Raw genomic sequence first — 21,428 nt, 5'->3', positions numbered from 1 at the left:
GTTAGAAGTTCAGAACGAGAAAGTATAGGCTATATAGAAATAATGAAGCTCAAATTTTAAATCATTCAACGAAATAATGAGGATTTCTGAATAGAGCCCTTAATCTGCTTGCAGAGGAAATTGTGTAAGGGGTGAATCTATCATTTCTAGAAGCTCCAGTTCCCTATGAAACTTCTGCTTTTATACTCTGTTCAAGCTCAAAAGAGAAAAAGAACAGGAAGAAAGAGAGGTGGTGAAATTTAACAGCTAATCAAATGGCTACCCGGACTATTCCCCCCCCCCCCCCCCCACATTTTTACGCTGCTTCTACTCTCTGTATATTATTTATGCATAGTCACTTTACCTCTATCTTCATGTACATATTACCTCAACTAACCGGTGCCCCTGCACATCGATTCTGAACCGGTACCAACCTGTATATAGCCTCGCTACTGTTATTTTATTGTTTGCTCTTTAAATATTTTTCCATTTTATTTTTATTTTTTACTTCAGTTTATTTTAGTAAATACTTTCTAAACACTTATTTTTCTTAACTGCATTGTTGGTTAAGGGCTTGTAAGTAAGCATATCACTGTAAGGTCGGCACAGATGAATGGATGAATGAAATTCATTGAGGGGACGGGTTTGTATTTCACAGTATTTTACTGTAATTACAAGGGATTGGTGTAAGCAGGTTGGCTGCTAGGTAACCTAACGTAGCTGACGAGAAGAAAAAAACTGTTGAGGGAGGTTCTCTTCTGCACTGTTCAACCAATCCAATAAATGTGGAGGAGGAGTTAAGATGGAGTGTCGCCTTGTTAACGTCCAAAAGCGGAAGTCGTGTAGGCGTCACAGGCTCTCTTTCCTTTTCCCTTGAAAACCAGATGCATCTGGTTGTAAACAACCCACAGCATATTAATGCATAATTGGTGTTTTATATTACTTGCACCTGTAGAGGCCTTAACAAAATCTTCCAAACTGGCAGCGTCTACAGGGGTACAGACCAAAAGGACATGGCAAAATGCTCAACCATTTAAGGTTTAAGACTTGCTGCCACTAAAATCTGTCCCCTGTACAATCTGTCTCCTATAACATAGCAGTTAAATTGGTACAGCATTTTCACTCACGGGTGCAACAAATATAGCCTCTTACAAGGCACGGCTCAAAATATGTTAATAAGCCAGAAACAACAATAACATGCACTCACAAGTGGTGAAAAGGTTTTTGGCCCCCCAAAGACACGATACAGTACTGTATTCTGTGGGGTGGAATTACAGTACCATTCAAAATAAAGCAATTGTTTCCTCGCCCACAACAATTTACACTATGCTGCAGTAAAGCGTTTGGAGTATTTTGCTGTTAATAATACCCAAATTTACCATATAAATTACAGTTTTCCGTTACAGTGAAGGACTTTAATTATTGAGCTGCTGCTGTTCGCAATGGAGCCGCTGGCTCACATTCTTGCATTCCACTACAGAGATGTGTGTGATGGCTGTTTCCGAGCAGCCTCTGCCCCTCCCCACCTTTTTCAGATGGTCCTTGATATACATGTGGAACCTCCTGGTGGCGAAGCAGTACACCACGGGATCTAGGAGGCAGTTGAGCCCCATCAGCATCAGGGTGACCTGGTGGGCATCGTTCAACCACTGCTTGGTCTTCTGGTTCCATTCCGTGCTGCCCCAGCCCTCCTTGATCTCCAGCACAGCCAGGGTCCAGGGGCCCTGGACCATGTGGTGGGGGAGGAAGCACACCACGAACACCCCCACCACAGCGCACAGCATCTGCAGGGCCCGGCTCTTCACCCCCCGGGGTTTTGAGGAACTGAAGCGCCGAGCCTGGGTAAGGGACTGGGCTAGTAACGCCCGGGCGATGAGCAGATTACACACTACGACGAGGAAGAAGACCAAGACGAAGCACCCCACAATGATAAGGTGGGTTGCGGCCACCACCCGCTTCTCGCCATCCGTCTCATGGTGGTAGCCCTCGAAGCATCGTGACACGTTGCTCTTGTCCTTCTGGATGCCCGTCTTCAAGAGGTATGGCACAGACATGGACAGAGTGACCACCCAGATGACCGCTGTGACGGCCACCCCACGGCACCAATGGTCGGACGAGGCGGCGTCCAGTGGGCGCGTGATGGCCCAGTAGCGGTTGATACTGATGGCAGTGAGGAAGAGGATGGAGCAGTAGGTGTTGATGAAGAAGAACACGCCAGTGACACGGCACAGGAATTCGCCGTAGAGCCAGACGCCACCGTGATGGTAGTAGCCAATCCAGAAGGGGAGGGCGCACACGAAGAGGAGGTCGGCCACAGTCAGGTTGGCCATATAGATGCAGATCTCGTTCAAGACCTTGGCATCGCGCAGGCGCCACAGCACAAACAGCACGTAACTATTGGCTATCAGCCCAAGGATGAACACAACACCGTAGAACACTGGAAAGAGGGTGTAGCGGAACGCCGAGTCCAGGAAGTTTCCGTTCCCGACAAAGTTCACAGCCGTGGTCACTACTAAGTCCTCTTGAATCCCCATGGTCGACTCCACTGTTGATTTTGCTAAAGCAAGCAACTCCCTCTGTGAGAAAAAGACTTCCTATTAGAGTCATATTTCAAGACTCACTGCAATATTCACTTTAGTGGACTTTCGACACTGTGCTCTCTGTTTGTGATGATGAGTGAATGATGACCATATTTCCAGTCAAATCTAGACTAATGTCTTCCTGCTCTGTCATCAGTGTAACAGACAATAACAAGAGGGGTCCTACTTTGTATTTACAAAAATTGTGGCTATAAAGGCTTCATAAGCCCTACTTAGTGGCTTAACAACTCATGTATTAGAAAAATAATAAAGTGTATATAAAAGGTGTTACGATATTGTATGGAATGACATGATATCTGGACTGATGCTTTGCCTAATGTGGCATAACTGTTTGGCCACCCTAGTGACATTCACTTAGGAATGGGAAGTGAGCGCAAGAGGAAACAAAGGTTGAACTGCACTTACCCTGGTCAGTTCAATGGGATTCCCACAATCCAGAGGAACTACGTCACTAAAATCCTTAAGGATGGATATGTCCTGGTTCCAGTAAATCCTAACCCTTTTCCAAGGAAAAGAAGTACAAAGAAATTGAGTGTAAATGTGTTAATATTTCACATGTTAAGACTTGTCTTTCTTCTTTCTTAAACTTGAAATTAAAGAGATAACAACCCTGTAGGAAAAGAAATACAGGGAACTTCAGTTACGGCAAGTCCGATCTGATAAGTAAATATACATTATACACTAAGAACACTTGCTCTTTCCATGAAATAGATTGACCAGGTGAAAGCTATGATCCCTTATTGATGTCACTTGTTAAATCCACTTCAATAAGTGTGTGTGGGGGGGGTAAATCAATATTAGGAACATTCATACATGGTCGACTCCACTGTATTGACAATACAGAGTTCAAATGAAGCAATTGTTTGCGTACAGAGGATTACAGGAATGAGGTGCCTACGATTAGCAAGCAAATCTCAATTCTGCGCTAACTTATGGGGAAAGTGCAAATTGGAACTTTCTCGTTCTCAACTCCTATGGCTGGATGCCGCTCGGGCCTGATGGATGTTTTCCAGCCTTGTCATCGGTCCCTATCCGAATGGCCTGTGCTACCTAGAACTTGCCTGCCAAGGAAGTCGTCTCCATCTGCTTCTCCTACTCCATCTTGTAATGAAGTAGACAGAGAACAGCAAGAAGATTGTTCCAATCAGTGCTGGTCCCATGTCACAAGTCGTGGAAACCAAAGGCAGCAGCATGCTGCTAAGCGGACGGGAGTGACTGTGAGAGGTTCGGAGCAGATTGACATAAGGAATAGCTTCACTGCACTGGTGCCTGATCTACCTGCGCCTTCATCGCTGGGATTGCCTGTGTCTGCGATGGCGGTGCTGACTCCAAATACGCTGACTCCAGCAGTGGCTTCGTTGTCGAGTTCGGCTCCTTTCCCTCTCCCTGGATCTGACGGGCACTGCCTTCTGTGGGAGGTCTGGACCTATCGGGGGAAGCAGCGGGCATACACTATCCTGATTTTCGTGGATCCGTGAAAGGTTCAAAGAATTGTGTGAGGGTTAGGAATGGTCAGATTTTTCCATTCCCTTCTCCGGCCGTTGTATTGGGCGGTTCAATGGTGAGTAATGTCTCAGTGCGTGGGGCAAAAACTTTGTGCTATCCAGGAGCACAAGTACAGGATATCAATAAGCTGCACCCAAACATTTTAAATCAGCATTCGGAAATTGAGTCTATCATAGTTCATGTGGGATTCAATGACATTATGAAGGGCAGCTCAGAACAGCTGAAGATGGATTTTAAAGAACTGATGGGGTTGAGCGTGGCATTGAACGTTTTAGCAGACTTTTAGCCCTCCATAACTGGCTACGAGACTATTTCAGCTCTGTGGGTGTAACATTTATTGACAATTTTGATACCTTCTGGAAACAAAGCTCATTTGATAAGGAGGATGGGATCCATGTAAATCATTTGGGTTCCTGGATCCTTTCACAGCATTATAAGGCTGCATTGAGACAATTACTTGTCAAGGACCCAAGCCCAGCTCAGTAAATTCCTACCATTGTGTCGCTGAGTTGTCATAATGTTTCAGCAAATGTACATTATCCCAGGGGCGTTGGAAGACACAATGCAAGTAACCTAATTTATGCCCCTCTAACTGTGCTGAATGCCTCTGCTGATCTCACAGCTATTGTATGCAGTAATCATGTGCCTATGAACCAGAGTTATAGTGTTAGCACTGAGGCGGTGTGCCATAGTTGGAAGTCCCATGTGTGCAGTTCACCCTGCACTAACATAAACAACATGAGCATGTCTAATTCTGCTAAGCTTCCCAGTAAAACAATGAAAACAATCAAGTATCCCAGAAAAGTGTTCAAAAATAGCCCACGTTATCATATGTAGCCTAAGAAACAAGGTTAATGAAGTAAATAACTTGCTAATAACAGATGACATTCATATTTTGACTCTCTCTGAAACTCACTTAGATAATACCTTTGATGATACAGTGGTAGCAATACAAGGTTATAACATTTACAGAAAAGACAGAAATGCCAGTGGTGGAGGGTGTTGAAACTATACTATAAAACTAAGATAAATTATATAAAGAACAATAGTAAAAAGCTTTGGAGCACCTTAAATGAAATTTTGGGCAAAAAGGCAAACTCAGCTTCATCATTCATTGAATCAGATGGCTCATTAAACCCACTGATATTGCCAACTACTTTAATGATTTTTTAATTGTCAAGATCAGCAAACTTAGGCATGACATGCCAGCAACAAACGCTGACACTACACATCCCACTATATCTGACCAAATGATGAAGTATTGTCATTTTTTATTCCATAAAGTGAGTGTGGAAGAGGTGAAAAATGTTTTGTTGTCTATCAACAAAGTCAAGCCACCGGGGTTTGACAACTTGGATGGAATATTACTGAGGATAATAGCAGATCACTCCTATTTGCCATATCTTCAAGTTAAGCCTACTAGAAAGTGTGTGCCCTTAGGCCTGGAGGGAAGCAAAAGTAATTCCGCTACCTAAGAATAGTAAAGCCCCCTTTATGGTCTCAAATAGTCGACCAATCAACCTGTTACCAACCCTTACTAAACTTTTGGAGAAAATGGTGTTTGACCAGATACATTGATATTTTACAGTAAACAAGCACAGCACTTACACAAATGACTGATGATTGGCTGAGAGAAATTGATGATAAACATATTGTGGGTGCTGTTTTGTCAGACTTCAGTGTGGCTTTTGACATTATCGATCATAGTCTGCTGCTGGAAAAAATAATGTGTTATGGCTTTACACCCCTGCTATATTGTGGATAACAGAGACTCTGACCTGGTTATTGAACTTCTGCCTGTTGCCTGCCCCTTGTATTTTAATAAATATCAGAGGCTCAAACCATCTGCCTCCTGTGTCTGCATATAGGTCTCGCCCTGTGTCGCTATAGCACGAACTGGCCCTGAGACCAAGGCCATGGAAGACTACATTGAGGACTCTCTGGCTGCTGGGAGCATTCGTCCTTCTGCCTCCCCTGCCAGCGCAGGGTTCTTCTTTGTGGAGAAAAAGGACAAGAACCTGCGTCCATGTATCAACTACAGGGGCCTCAATGACATCACAGTTAAGAATTGTTACCCTCTACCACTCCTCTGCTCGGCTTTCGAACCTCTCCAGGGGGCAGCCATCTTTTCCAAGTTGGACCTTCGGAATGCCTACCACCTAGGTCGGATACGCGAAGGAAACGAGCAGAACACGTCCTTCAACACAGCTAGTGGACACTGAGTACCTGGTCATGACGTTTGGACTCACCAACACTCCCTTAGTGTTCCAGACCCTGGTCAACCATGTGCTCCGTGACATGGGTTAACCTCTCTAGTACATGTGGGACGAACTCGTCCCACCTACGTAACAGCCACTGAAATCCAGTGGCGCGATTTTTGAATCGTTAGAAATGCTATAACTTCAATTTCTCAAACATATGACTATTTCACAGCTATTTAAAGACAAGAATCTCGTTAATCTAACCCCACTGTCCGATTTCAAAAAGGCTTTACAACGAAAGCAAAACATTAGATTATGTCAGCAGAGTACCCAGCCAGAAAAAATCAGACACCCATTTTTCAAGCTAGCATATCATGTCACATAAACCCAAACCACAGCTAAATGCAGCACTAACCTTTTATAATCTTCATCAGATGACACACCTAGGACATTGTGTTATACAATACATGCATGTCTGTTCAATCAAGTTCATATTTATATCAAAAACCAGCTTTTTACATTAGCATGTGACGTTCAGAAAAAGCATAACCACCGCAAACTTCCGGTGAATTTACTAACAGTTTGCTAAATTACTCACGATAAACGTTCACAAAAAGCATAACAATTATTTTAAGAATTATAGATACATTACCCCTCTATGCACTCGATATGTCCGATTTTAAAATAGCTTTTCGGATGAAGCACATTTTGCAATAATCTAAGTACATAGCCCGGCATTACAGGGCTAGCTATTTAGATACCCACCCAGGTCAGCATCCACCAAAATCACATTTCCTATAAGAAAGATGTTCTTACCTTGCTTGTTCTTCATCAGAATACACTGCCAGGACTTCTACTTCAATAACAAATGTTGGTTTGGTCCCAAATAATCCATCGTTATATCCAAACAGCGACGTTTTGTTCGTGAGTTCTAGAATGCCTTTTCGCGGTGTCGCGCATGGCGCATTGGCGTGTCAAAAATGTCTAAATATTCCATTACCGTACTTCGAAGCATGTCAACCGCTGTTTAAAACCAATTTTTATGCCATTTATGTCGTAGAGAAGTGATAATATTCCGACCGGGAGTATGCATTGAGCCTAAACAGCCGAATAAAATTTCTCCTCAGAAGCGACTCATGCACGCGCATCATTGAAAGGTCCTCCGAGCATCCACTTACAAAAGGCGATAATATGTTTCAACCTGAGGTTCCCTCGTAAACCTTCAGTTATTTCGCGGGCTCTGAGAGCCTATTGGAGCCCTGGGAATTGTCACGTTACAGCTAAGATCCTTACTTTTCAATAAAAAGAGGTAAGACGCACGACTCCTTGTCAGACAGGGTACTTCCTGCTTGAAACCTTGTCAGGTTTTTGCCTGCCATAGGAGTTCTGTTATACTCACAGACACCATTCAAACAGTTTTAGAAAATTCAGAGTGTTTTCTATCCAAACCTGAACAATAATATGCATATTCTAGCTTCTGAGTTGGTGTAGGAGGCAGTTAAAAATGGGAACATATTTTTTCCAAAATTCTCAATACTGCCCCCTATACCAAACAGGTTAACCGGATGATTGTCCCTGATTCGGCCGTATCTCAGGTCCTGGAATGTGCTCATTCCTCCAAACTCACCTGCCATCCCAGCTCCCATTGAACCCTGGCATTCCTCCGACAACGCTTCTTGTGGCCCACTATGGTTCCTGATGTCTCAGCCTTCTTCGCCACATGCACGGTGTGTACTCAGAATAAGACTCCGTGGCAGGCCTCCTTCAGCCACTCCCTGTTCCTCATTGCCCCTGGTCTCATATATCCCTGGATTTTGTCACTGGGCTTCCTCCATCTGATAGCAACACCACTATCCTGACAGTAGTGGATAGGTTCTCTAAAGCTGCCCATTTCATCCCTCTCCCCAAGTTACCTTCAGCGAAGGAGACGACTCAGCTCATGGTGCAGCACGTCTTCCAAATCCATAAACTCCCTGTCGACATTGTCTCTGATCATGGTCGTCAATTCTCGTCCCGATTCTGGAAGGCGTTCTGCACCCTTATCGGGTCATCGAGCCAGCTTGTCCTCCGGGTTTCATACTCGGTCCACCGGCTAGTCGGCTAGCCAATCAAGACCTGGAGACTATGCTTAGGTGCCTCGTCTCGACCAACCCCACCACCTGGAGCCAACAACTTATGTGGGTGAAATACGCCCGCAATACCCTTCCCTGCTTGGCCACTAGTCTCTCGCCTTTCGAGTGTTCCATGCGATATCAGGCCCCGCTCTTCCCTGAGCAAGAGGTCAGCATACCATCGGCCCAGATGTTCGTCTGTCGATGTCACCGTACCTGGAAGACCACCACCCTGCTCCCCGCTATCGTCTCGGGCAGAGGGTATGGCTGTCCACTCGGGATTTGCCCCTCCGGGTGGAGTCCCGTAAACTTTCCCCTAGCAGTTTTATCGGCCCATTATTGGCCCCGCACCCTCCGTATACATCGCACTATTCATGTATCTAGGATCAAACCTCTGTCTCACAGACCTTTGTCTCTTGTTTCCACCTCTGCCTGGCTTGACCTGTCGTTTCAAACTGTCTGCCTCATATATCTGCATCTGGGTCTTCTCCAGAGTTGTGTAAGATAAGAAGTATTTTTGTAGGGATGACTCTCAATGGGCTGAATATCATGCACTGTATAGGGGTTACTGTTAAATTGAAAGTAGCTTACAGGCAGCTCATGGTAAGCAAAATTCTGTATTTCATTCTATAGTACACCTACTGTAATATAAATATGGTATCAAAGAAAGTACTGTTAAATAACACACAGTACAATACCGTTAAATTGACTGTTTATACTGAGAATTTTTTTATGGATGAATGAAATTCATTAAGGGGAGGAGTTTGTATTTTCCAGTATTTTACTGTAATTACAAGGGATTAGTGCAATCAGGTTGGCTGCTAGGTAATGTGTTTACACATTACAGCATATCAATGGATATTTGGTGTTTTAAATTACTTGCACTTCTAGAGGCCTTAACAAAGGCTTCAAAACTAGCAGTGACTACAGAGGAAAACAGACCAAAAAGACATGGCAAAATGTTCAACCATTTAAGGTTTAAGACTTGCTGTCACTTCAGTCTGTATACTTCCAGTCAGATAAAAATGTATTTTAACAGTAGCTATGCTTTGGGTCAGTCCAGCTTCATTAGAGCATTTCTACACAAACAATAGTGAGTCTGTAGTGGGCATTAATATTTTATATGTGCATATACAGTATATTATAGTATATACATCACATGCGACTTATAATAGGACTAAGCAATTAGCCTATTATAATGTTTATCTGACTTCATAAAGGTAATTAAAATATACAAGCAAGCATGATGCAATGAGTTGACGTTGACTAGCAAGAATTGGTCTGAGAATTGTCTATATCAAAGGCAGATATTTAATTAACATTGAACATTGAATGGATTCACATACAAGGCATAAAGCTTAAGTTCCAAAGAATTAGAAGACAAAGCATGAACATAAGAGATGCTTATTAGACCAGAAGCCTAGGAAATGAGAATTGATCATACAACCTTCCTCCATGGACTAGATACAGGATACAAGAGAGAGAACAACATTTAATTCAATTTACAACATCTGAAGGTGTGACCTTTCAACCCAAAACCAACCACCATTGACCAATCAAACAATACCAAGCTTACAGTAACCTAAACATTCCCAGGCCCAATCTCCACAGGGTGTCACAGCATTTAAAGGATTGTGAGAGGGATGAGACCAAAGTAATAAGACACAATTCCTGAGAAAACAAAACTTTGCATAGAGTAATTCAGAGTCCACCCTGTACAGCTACAAGTAATGTCAAAAGCCACACTGAAGCCACACTGAAGCCCCCACAATCTATTTATCATCAATTTCTCTCAGCCAGTCATTTGTGTAAGTGATGTGGTTGTTGAATGTCCTTCCCTATGAGTGTACTGAAAGTCTGTTGTCAATGTGTTTGCTGTAAAATAGCATTGTATCTGGTCAAACACAATTTTTTCCAAATGTTTACTAATGGTTGGTGATAGGCTGATTGCTCGGCTGGTGAGTCTGCTGAGTATGCAGGCCATGGAAGAACTGGTAACATTTTCAGCTTCCAGGAATTGTGTACAGACCCTTGTGACATGGGGCAGTGCATTATCATGCTGAAACATGAGGTGATGGTGGCAGATAAAGCATGACAATGGGCCTCAGGATCTCAAATCAAATCAAAATCAAATTGTATTAGTCACATGCGCCGAATCTTATCTTACAGTGAAATGCTTACTTACGAGCCCTTAACCGACAGAGCAGTTTAAACAAATACGGATAAGAATACGACATAAAGGTAACAAGTAAATAAAGTAAAAAGCAGTAAAAAAATATATATATATTTACAGGGGGGTGTCACGAGCGTCTAGGACCAGTGGATATATGAAATCAGGAGCAGGAGACAGAGGGCCGGAGCAACTGAGTTTTAATAGGCAATACCAGTCGCAATAGCCGTTGGGCACAGGGCGAGTGGCGAAGTCCGCCAGGAGAAAACACTTTTCTCAAAAAAAAAGAAATCAAAGAAGCGCACAAAAAAAAGCAAACAGCGCGCGGGGCGCAGCCCGGCAATATAATGACTTCCTAAATCGGATATAATACAACTGTCCTTCATGAACAAACGAACAATCCCGCACGAGAACCCCAACTGAAAATACACATTAAATAACCCCCCACTAATGAAAAACACAAAACAGGTGCGGGATCGACAGACAAAACCAACAGACACAGAAACAACGATCGGTGGCAGCTAATAGGCCGGCGACGACGACCGGCGAGCGCCGCCCGACCGAGGAGGGGCGCCACCTTCGTTAGATACTGTGACAGTACCCCTCCCCTGACCGACGCCGGCCTCGGGGATGGCCCGGAGGGCGAGGCGCCGGCCGATCCGGACGGCGACGGTGGAATTCTTGTAGCATCGGTGGATCTAGAATGTCCGCCGCCGGAACCCAGCACCTCTCCTCCGGACCGTACCCCTCCCAGTCCACGAGGTACTGCAGGCCCCCTACCCGACGTCGGGAGTCCAGGATGGTTCGGACTGTGTACGCCGGGGCCCCCCCGATGTCCAGGGGGGGCGGGGGGACCTCCAGCACCTCATCGTCCTGTAGTGGACCAGCTACCACCGGCCTGAGGAGAGACACATGAAACGAGGGGTTAATGCGGTAATATGTAGGGAGTTGTAACCTGTAACACACCTCGTTTATCCTCCTCAGGACTTTGAACGGCCCCACAAACCGCGGACCCAGCTTCCGGCAGGGCAGGCGGAGGGGCAGGTTCCGCGTCGAGAGCCAGACTCTGTCCCCCGGATTATACACGGGGGCGTCACTGCGGTGGCGGTCAGCGCTCTCCTTGTGGCGTTCAACAGCTCTCCTTAGGCACTCCTGGACACCATTCCAGGTCGCCTGAGAGCGCTCCACCCATGCCTCCACCGCAGGAGCCTCCGTCTGGCTCTGTTGCCATGGCACCAGGACCGGCTGATATCCCAAGACCACCTGGAAGGGTGACAGGTTGGTAGAGGAGTGGCGCTGAGAGTTCTGGGCCATCTCGGCCCATGGCACGAACTGCGCCCACTCCCCTGGCCGGTCCTGGCAATATGACCGCAGAAACCTGCCCACCTCCTGGTTGAGGCGTTCTACCTGCCCATTACTCTCGGGGTGGAAACCCGAGGTCAGGCTGACCGAGACCCCCAGCCTCTCCATAAACGATCTCCACACCCTGGACGTGAACTGGGGACCCCGATCAGATACGATGTCCTCGGGCACCCCATAGTGTCGGAAGACATGGGTGAACAGGGCCTCCGCGGTCTGCAGGGCCGTAGGAAGACCGGGCAAAGGGAGCAGACGGCAGGACTTAGAGAACCTGTCCACAACGACCAGGATCGCCGTATTCCCCTGGGACGGCGGGAGATCCGTGAGGAAATCCACCGAGAGGTGAGACCAAGGTCGCTGCGGAACAGGGAGGGGCTGTAATTTCCCTCGAGGCAGGTGCCTAGGAGCCTTGCACTGAGCGCACACCGAATAGGAAGAGACATAACGCCGAACATCCTCAGTCAAGGTGGGCCACCAGTACCTTCCCTTCAGGCCCCACACTGTCCGTTCCACCCCAGGATGACCCGAGGAGGGTAGAGTGTGGGACCATCGGATCAGTCGATCGCGAACACCAAGCGGAACGTATTTCAGACCCACGGGACACTGCGGTGGAGTGGGTTCTGACCGACCTGCCCGCTCGATGTCCGCATCCACCTCCCATACCACCGGCGCCACCAGACAGGAGGCGGGAAGTATGGGAGTAGGATCGATGGTCCGCTCCTCGGTGTCGTAGAGACGCGACAGTGCGTCAGCCTTCCGGTTCCGGGAACCTGGAATGTACGAGAGAGTGAAGTTAAACCTCGTAAAAAACATGGCCCACCTTGCCTGACGGGGATTAAGCCTCCTCGCTGCCCGGATATACTCCAGGTTACGGTGGTCGGTCCAGATGAGAAAAGGGTGACGTGCCCCCTCAAGCCAATGTCTCCACACCGTCAAAGCCCTGACCACAGCTAACAGCTCCCGGTCCCCCACATCATAGTTGCGCTCCGCCGGGCTCAGCTTCTTAGAAAAGAAGGCACATGGGCGGAGCTTCGGAGGAACGCCCGAGCGCTGCGATAGCACAGCTCCTACCCCAGCCTCGGACGCGTCCACCTCCACTATGAATGGCAAAGAGGGGTCCGGGTGCGCCAGGACAGGTGCGTTGGTAAACAGAGCCTTCAGACGAAGGAAGGCTCTGTCCGCCTCTGCTGACCATCATAGCCGCACCGGCCCCCCCTTCAACAGTGAGGTAATGGGAGCCGCCACCTGACCAAAACCCCGGATAAACCTCCGATAATAATTAGCGAACCCCAAGAACCGCTGTACCTCCTTCACAGTGGCTGGGGTTGGCCAATTTCGCACAGCCGTCACGCGGTCACACTCCACCTCCACCCCCGAGGTGGAAATGCGATATCCTAGAAATGAGACGGCTCTTTTGAAGAACTCACATTTCTCCGCCTTGACATATAGGTTATGCTCCAGCAGCCGCCCAAGCACTTTACGCACCAGGGACACATGCTCGGCGCGTGTGGCGGAGCAAATCAGGATGTCATCGATGTACACCACCACACCCTGCCCGAGCATGTCCCGAAGGACCTCGTCCACAAAGGATTGGAAGACAGCGGGAGCGTTCTTTAACCCATACGGCATGACGAGGTACTCATAATGGCCCGATGTGGTACTAAATGCGGTTTTCCACTCGTCTCCATCTCGGATACGCACCAGGTTATATGCGCTCCTGAGATCTAATTTCGTGAAGAAGCGCGCCCCGTGAAATGACTCCACTGCCGTAGCAATGAGAGGTAGTGGGTAACTGAAACCCACTGTGATAGCATTTAGACCTCTATAGTCAATGCACGGGCGCAGACCTCCCTCCTTCTTCTTCACGAAAAAGAAGCTCGAGGAGACGGGGGATTTAGAGGGCCGAATGTATCCCTGTCTCAAGGACTCAGTGACGTATGTATCCATAGCCACTGTCTCCTCCTGAGACAGAGGATACACGTGACTCCTAGGAAGAACCGCGTCGGCCTGGAGGTTTATCGCACAATCCCCTCGTCGATGGGGTGGTAATAGAGTCGCCTTCGTCTTACTGAAGGCGATAGCCAAATCGGCATACTCTGAGGGAATGTGCACGGTGGAGACTTGGTCTGGACTCTCCACCGTAGTCGCACCGATGGAAACTCCTATGCACCTACCTGAGCACTCCCTCGACCACCCCGTCAGAGCCCTCTGTCTCCACGAAATCTGAGGGTTGTGCGTAGCCAGCCAGGGGATTCCCAGTACCACCGGAAACGCTGGGGAGTCAATGAGGAACAGGCTGATACGCTCCTCATGACCCCCCCACGTCTGCATCACCAGTGGCACTGTGACCTCCCCTACCTGGCCTGACCCTAGCGGTCGACTATCTAAGGCGTGCACGGGGAAGGGGTGGTCCAGCTGAACCAGGGGAATCCCTAACCTCTTAGCTAACCCAAGGTCCATAAAACTCCCAGCTGCACCTGAATCGACTAGTGCCTTATACTGGAAGTGAGGGGAAAAATCTGGAAAACAAACCGAGGTGTACATGTGGTCGACAGGGGGCTCTGGGTGTGGCTGGTGCGGACTCACCTGGGGTTTCGAAGTAGTGCTCTGCCTGCCCTCCGAACTCCCGGGGGGATCACTCCAGCACCGGTCCACAGTGTGTCCTCTGCGTCCACATCGGGTGCAGGAGAGACCCCCCCCTCCGGTCCTCCTCGACGCAGCCCCCCCTATCTCCATGGGCTGTGGAGCGGGGGAACTGGGAGGCGGAACGAACAGGCCCCGACTGGAACGTCCCCGGGAAGCCAGCAGGTTGTCCAGTCTAATGGACAAGTCCACCAGTTGGTCGAGGGTGGAGGCGTTGTCCCTACAGGCCAGCTCCCGGCGGACGTCCTCGCGAAGGCTACACCTATAGTGGTCTATCAAGGCCCGCTCATTCCACCCCGATCCAGCGGCGAGAGTCCGGAATTCTAGGGCGAAATCCTGAGCGCTCCTCGTCTCCTGTCTCAAATGGAATAACCGCTCACCCGCCGCCCTGCCCTCCGGGGGATGATCGAAAACCGCCCGGAAGCGGCGGGTGAACTCTGGGTAGTCGCCCCGAGCCGAGTCTGGGCCATCCCAGACCGCATTGGCCCATTCTAGGGCTCGACCCGTGAGACAGGAGACGAGGACGCTCACCCTCTCTTCGTCGGAGGGGGGGGGGGGCGGACGGTCGCCAGGTAGAGTTCCAATTGGAGCAAGAACCCCTTGCACCCAGCGGCCGTCCCATCGAACTCCCGGGGAGGAGTAATCCGGATACCACCGGCGCCCGCTTCAGGGGGTGTGTGTAGGGGCGCAGGGTGAGGGACCGGAGCTGGTCCAGCTGGGGAAGCACCTCTCTCCCAATTCTCCAACCTGGCCAACACCTGGTCCATGGCCGAACCTAGGCGGTGGAGGAGGCTGGCGTGTTGAGACACCTGCTCAGCCATGGACGGCGCTTCTGCTCCTGCTGATTCCATTTTATAGGTGCGGGATTCTGTCACGAGCGTCTAGGACCAGTGGATATATGAAATCAGGAGCAGGAGACAGAGGGCCGGAGCAACTGAGTTTTAATAGGCAATACCAGTCGCAATAGCCGTTGGGCACAGGGCGAGTGGCGAAGTCCGCCAGGAGAAAACACTTTTCTAAAAAAAAAAGAAATCAAAGAAGCGCACAAAAAAAAGCAAACAGCGCGCGGGGCGCAGCCCGGCAATATAATGACTTCCTAAATCGGATATAATACAACTGTCCTTCATGAACAAACGAACAATCCCGCACGAGAACCCCAACTGAAAATACACATTAAATAACCCCCCACTAATGAAAAACACAAAACAGGTGCGGGATCGACAGACAAAACCAACAGACACAGAAACAACGATCGGTGGCAGCTAATAGGCCGGCGACGACGACCGGCGAGCGCCGCCCGACCGAGGAGGGGCGCCACCTTCGTTAGATACTGTGACAGGGGGTGCCAGTACAGAGTCAATGTCCGGGGGCACCGGTTAGTTGAGGTAGTGCGTACATGTAGGTAGAGTTAATTAAAGTGACTATGCATAGATGACAACAGAGAGTGGCAGTGGTGTGGAGAGGGGAGGGGGGCAATGTGAATAGTCTGGGTAGCCATTTGACTAGATGTTCAGGAGTCTTATGGCTTGTAGGTAGAAGCTGTTTAGAAGACTCTTGGACCTAGATTTGGAGCTCCGGTACAGCTTGCCATGTGGTAGCAGAGAGAACTGTCTATGACTAGAGTGGCTGGAGACTATGACAATTTTCAGGGCCTTCCTCTGACACCGCCTGGTATAGAGGTCCTGGATGGCAGGAAGCTTGGCCCCAGTGATGTACTGGGCCATTCGCACTACCCTCTGCAGTGCCTTGCGGTTGGAGGCCGAGCAGTTGCCATACCAGGCAGTGATGCAACCAGTCAGGATGCTCTCGATGGTGCAGCTGTAGAACCTTTTGAGGATCTGAGGACCCATGCCAAAACTTTTCAGTCTCCTGAGGGGGAATAGGTTTTGTCGTGCCCGCTTTACGACTGTCATGGTGTGTTTGGACCATGTTAGTTCGTTGGTGATGTGGACACCAAGGAACTTGAAGCGCTCAACCTGCTCCACTGCAGCCCCGTCGATGAAAATGGGGGCGTGCTCGGTCCTCTTTTTCCTGTAGTCCACAATCACCTCCTTTGTCTTGATCACGTTGAGGGAGAGGTTGTTGTCCTGACATCACAAGGCCAGGTCTCTGACCTCTTCCCTATAGGCTGTCTTGTTGTTGTCGGTGATCAGGCCGACCACTGTTGTGTCATCAGCAAATGTAATGATGGTGTTGGAGTCGTGCCTGGCCGTGCAGTCATGAGTGACACAGGGTGTACAGGAGGGGGCTGAGCACGCACCCCTGCGGGGCCCCTGTTTTGAGAATCAGCATGGCGGACGTGTTGTTACCTACCCTTACCACCTGGGGGCGACCCGTCAGGAAGTCCAGGATCCAGTTGCAGAGGGAGGTGTTTAGTCAAAGGGTCCTTAGTTTATTGATGAGCTTTGAGGGCACTATGGTGTTGAACGCTGAACTGTAGTCAATGAATAGCATTCTCACATAGGTGTTCCTTCTGTCCAGGTGGGAAAGGGCAGTGTGGAGTGCAATAGAGACTGCATCATCTGTGGACCTGTTGGGGCGGTATGCAAATTGGAGTGGGTCTAGGGTTTCTGGGATGATGGTGTTGATGTGAACCATTACCAGCCTTTCAAAGCACTTCATGGCTACACACGTGAGTGCTACGTGTTGGTAGTCATTTAGGCAGGTTACCTTAGTGTTCTTGGGCACAGGCACTATGGTGGTCTGCTTAAAACATGTTGGTATTACAGACTCAGACAGGGAGAGGTTGAAAATGTCAGTGAAGACACTTGCTAGTTGGTCAGCGCTCGCTCGCAGTACACACCCTGGTAATCCGTCTGGCCCTGCGGCCTTGTGAATGTTGACCTGTCTGAAGGTCTTACTCACATCGGCTGCAGAGAGCGTGATCACATAGTCTTCCGGTACAGCTGGTGCTCTCATGCATGTTTCTGTGTTATTTGCTTCGAAGTGAGCATAGAAGTAGTTTTGCTCGTCCTGTACGCTCGTGTCACTGGGCAGCTCTCGGCTGTGCTTCCCTTTGTAGTCTGTAATGGTTTGCAGGCCCTGACACATCCGACGAGCGTCAGAGCCGGTGTAGTACAACTCGTTCTTAGTCCTGTATTGACGCTTTGCCTGTTTTATGGTTCATCGGAGGGCATAGCAGGATTTCTTATAAGCTTCCGGGTAAGAGTCCTGCTCCTTGAAAGCGGCAGCTCTAGCCTTTAGCTCAGTGAGGATGCTGCCTGTAATCCATGGTTTCTGGTTGGGGTATGTACATACGGTCACTGGGGACGACGTCATCGATGCACTTATTGATGAAGCCAATGACAGATGTGGTGTACTCCTCAATGCCATTGGAGGAATCCTGGAACATATTCCAGTCTGTGCTAGCAAAACAGTCCTGTAGCTTAGCATCTGCTTCATCTGATCACTTTTATATTGATCTAGTCACTGGTGTTTCCTGCTTTCATTTTTGCTTGTAAGCAAGAATCAGGAGGATAGAATTATGGTCAGATTTGCCAAATAGAGGGCAAGGGAGAGCTTTGTATGCATCTCTGTGTGTGGAGTATAGGTGGTCTAGAGTTATTTTTCCTCTGGTTGCACATTTAACATGTTGATAGAAATTAGGTAAAACTGATTTAAGTTTCCCTGCATTAAAGTCCCCGGCTACTAGGAGCACCGCCTCTGGGTGAGCGTTTTCTTGTTTGCTTATGGCGGAATACAGCATGTTCAATGCTATCTTGGTGCCAGCCTCTGACTGTGGTGGTATGTAAACAGCTACAAAGAATATAGAGGGAAACTCTCTCAGTAGGTAATGTGGTCTGCAGCTTATCATGAGAAACTACCTCAGGCGAGCAATGGCTCGAGACTTCCTTAGATATCGTGCACCAGCTGTTGTTCACAAAAATATATAGACCGCCGCCCCTTGTCTTACCAGACGCTGGTGTTCTTTCCTGCTGGTACATCCAGCCAGCTGTATGTTGATATTGTCGTCGTTCAGCCACCACTCCGTGAAGCATAAGATGTTACAGTTTTTAATGTCCCATTCGTAGTTTAATCTTCCCAATAACTCGTCCATTTTATTGTCCAAAGATTGCATGTTTGTGAGCAGAATCGAGGGGAGTGGGGGTTTATTCGATCGCCTCCTACTCCTCAGAAGGCACCCGCACCCGCCCTCCGGCCTCTCTTTCTCCGCCTCCTCTTCACGCAGATCACTGGGGTCGGGGCCTGTTCCCGAGGGAGCCGTACATCCTCCACCTCGGGCTCATGAAAGAAGAAAAAGGATTCTGCCAGTCCTTGGTGAGTAATCCAGTCCTGATGTCTGGAAGTTATTTTCGGTCATAAGAGACGGTAGCGGCAACATTATGTACAAAATAGTAAAAAAATAAGTTACAAACAACGCAGATAAACGAACAAAAAACCACAATCGGTTGGGGGCACGTAAAACGTCTGCCTTCTGCTCTGGCGCCATTTTCTCGTCACGGTATCTCTGTGCATTAAAACTGCTATCGATAAAATGCAATTGTGTTCGTTGTCTGTAGCTTATGCCTACCCATACCAAAACCCCACTGCCACCATGGGGCACTCTGCTCACAACCTTGACATCAGCAAACCGCTCACCCACATAGCGCTTTACACGTGGTCTGCGGTTGTGAGGCCGGTTGTACCTACTGCAAATTCTTTAAAACAATGCTTGAAGTGGCTTATGGTAGAGAAATTAACATTAATTTCTCTGGCAACAGCAACTGGTGAACATTCCTGCAGTCAGCATGCCAATTGCATGATCCATCAAAACTGGAGAAATCTGTTGCATTGTGGTGTGTGACAAAACTGTACATTTTAGAGTGGCCTTTTATTGTCCCCAGCAGCAGGTGCACCTGTGTAATGATCATGCCGTTGAATCAGCTTCTTGATATGCCACACCTGTCAGGTGGATGGATTATCTTGGCAAAGGAGAAATGCTCGCTAACAGGAATGTAAACAAATTTGTGTAGAAAATTTGAGAGAAATAAGCTTTTTTGTGCATATGGAACATTCCTGGGATCTTTAATTTCAGCTCATGACACATGGGACCAACACTTTACATGTTGCGTTTATATTTTTATTCACTTTAGATAGCATCAGAGTTATCCTCAGTGAACAATAGATACTAAATATGGATAATATAGTGCTTTTCTATCACTCATTCAATACTCAGTCCTCTGGATACTGTAGCAGAGATACATTTTGGCCCCTCAGCAGGGGACAGGCTGGCTAGTTAGTCCTTGTGCATTGTGCTTTCCTTGTGTTTCTGGGCCATTTACCATGCAACTCCGGGTGTCAGAGAGCACACAAATTAGGGCTGAGTCGACAGGACCCTATTTCCCTGTTTTTCCAGTTTTGCATTTTGCATACAGCACCTTCACTAATCGGTTTTGGGTGTGCAGTAGATTCTGCTTATTATCAGCAACCAGCACAGAGAAAGGCCTGTCTCGCTGAAAGGTGCAATCTGGGATTCAAACAACACTTTTTTGGTAAACAGCTGAGCAGTATTGCTGGAAAATTTTTAACCACTCAAATTCATTGAAGGAGCTATGGATGCAAGGACAAACAATGGAATAAAACAAGATTATAACAAGATTAACTAAGAAAGTTAAACTAAGTTCATGAGGTATTTATAAATTCTTCAAGAATAAATGGCTATATATAATTATTTTAAAAGTAAAAAAAAGGATGTACCACCCCAGATTGCCCTTTTAAGAACTGCTTGTACAATGTTTTCGAATACTGCATGAAATAATTTAGGTTTCTCTGCATGGCTCTAGACATTTATTATAAATGCAATGAAAGATGTTCGCCATGTGTGCACATTTGTTTGAACCTTTATACAATAAATAATTCTAAATTAACAAACATTTTCACAGGTAATAAAGATCAGTGCAAAACATTTGAAATCTCAAGCAGAATAGTACAATATTAGCACCTATCCTAGTCTTTGTATAATAGCATTTACTTGGCAACTTTGTAAAAAAAAAAAAAAGTGATGTTCCCATATGTAACAATATAATTACATTTTATTTGAAAATAGTAAGAAAGATGCGCTTACCTGAGTGCGTGGCTCCTTTCTCACTGCGTTAGTCTTTCCAAGTGTGTGCGTTCCACACTATTATCTTGAAATCAGCGTATTTTAGGCTACAATCGTAAACATACTGTATCTATAGCCTAGTACATGTATATATTAGAATAAAGTTTCTTGAAACTAGAGAAACTCCTCTAATGAATCCACCATGAAGCGCTTGACTCCGTGACTAGACCGCCCAGGTTGCGTGTGCGAGCGCAACGAAATAAATGTACACATAATTGTTATTCAATCATTTCATCCAAGCTGCTCCCGCTCATCAACCGGCATCTCCGTAGTCAAGGCGTCTGTGTAGACAGTTTTTTTGTTTTATTTGAGAGGCTTGACGCACTGCATGTCCTGCCCCATCCCATCTACTCATTGGTAACGAGCATAGTAAGGGTTGTGAACGTTATTTATAAGAAGACACCTCTCTGAAAATCGGACCTCTCTGAAATGAAAATGGATGGTCCTCCCCTTTCAGCAAAACATATTTTACCTAAACCCTCCCTGGCGCTTAAAAAATGTGACCCTCCCCTATACCCAAAATAAAAAATATAACCTGGATAGCAGAGAGCATGTTTACCATTTACCCCCACTTATTGGACAGACCAGAGCCTTAGATATGCAGTTTTTGAAATTGTGTAAGCATTTTATGGCAAGACAGAAATGTTGATAGCCACAGGGCTGCCGGCCAGAAGGTCTGGTTGTGGGTTCGCAGACCACCGTGGACAAGAGTAGGGGTGGAAAGATCTCCTTTATTTATAGTAAAAGCATTGCAGG

At 47.4% G+C, this 21,428-nt stretch overlaps 1 protein-coding gene across 1 annotated transcript; it reads right to left on the bottom strand.

Moving 5' to 3' along the window:
- Positions 1-473: 473 nt before the first annotated feature.
- On the bottom strand, positions 474-21,204 carry LOC115162575 (platelet-activating factor receptor). Its single transcript, XM_029714017.1, has 3 exons — positions 20,634-21,204; positions 2,985-3,078; positions 474-2,555 (listed from the first exon to the last, which is right to left on the bottom strand). Exon 3 carries the CDS (start codon positions 2,511-2,513, stop codon positions 1,395-1,397), a length of 1,119 nt encoding a protein of 372 aa, XP_029569877.1. The 5' UTR covers positions 2,514-2,555; positions 2,985-3,078; positions 20,634-21,204; the 3' UTR covers positions 474-1,394.
- Between the last annotated feature and the right edge of the window lie 224 nt (positions 21,205-21,428).

This window comes from Salmo trutta, chromosome 25 (assembly GCF_901001165.1).
Source record: "Salmo trutta chromosome 25, fSalTru1.1, whole genome shotgun sequence".
Lineage (NCBI taxonomy): Eukaryota > Metazoa > Chordata > Actinopteri > Salmoniformes > Salmonidae > Salmo > Salmo trutta.
The sequence above is the reverse complement of the archived record's forward strand: the minus strand, read 5'-3'. Positions and strand labels throughout refer to the sequence as shown.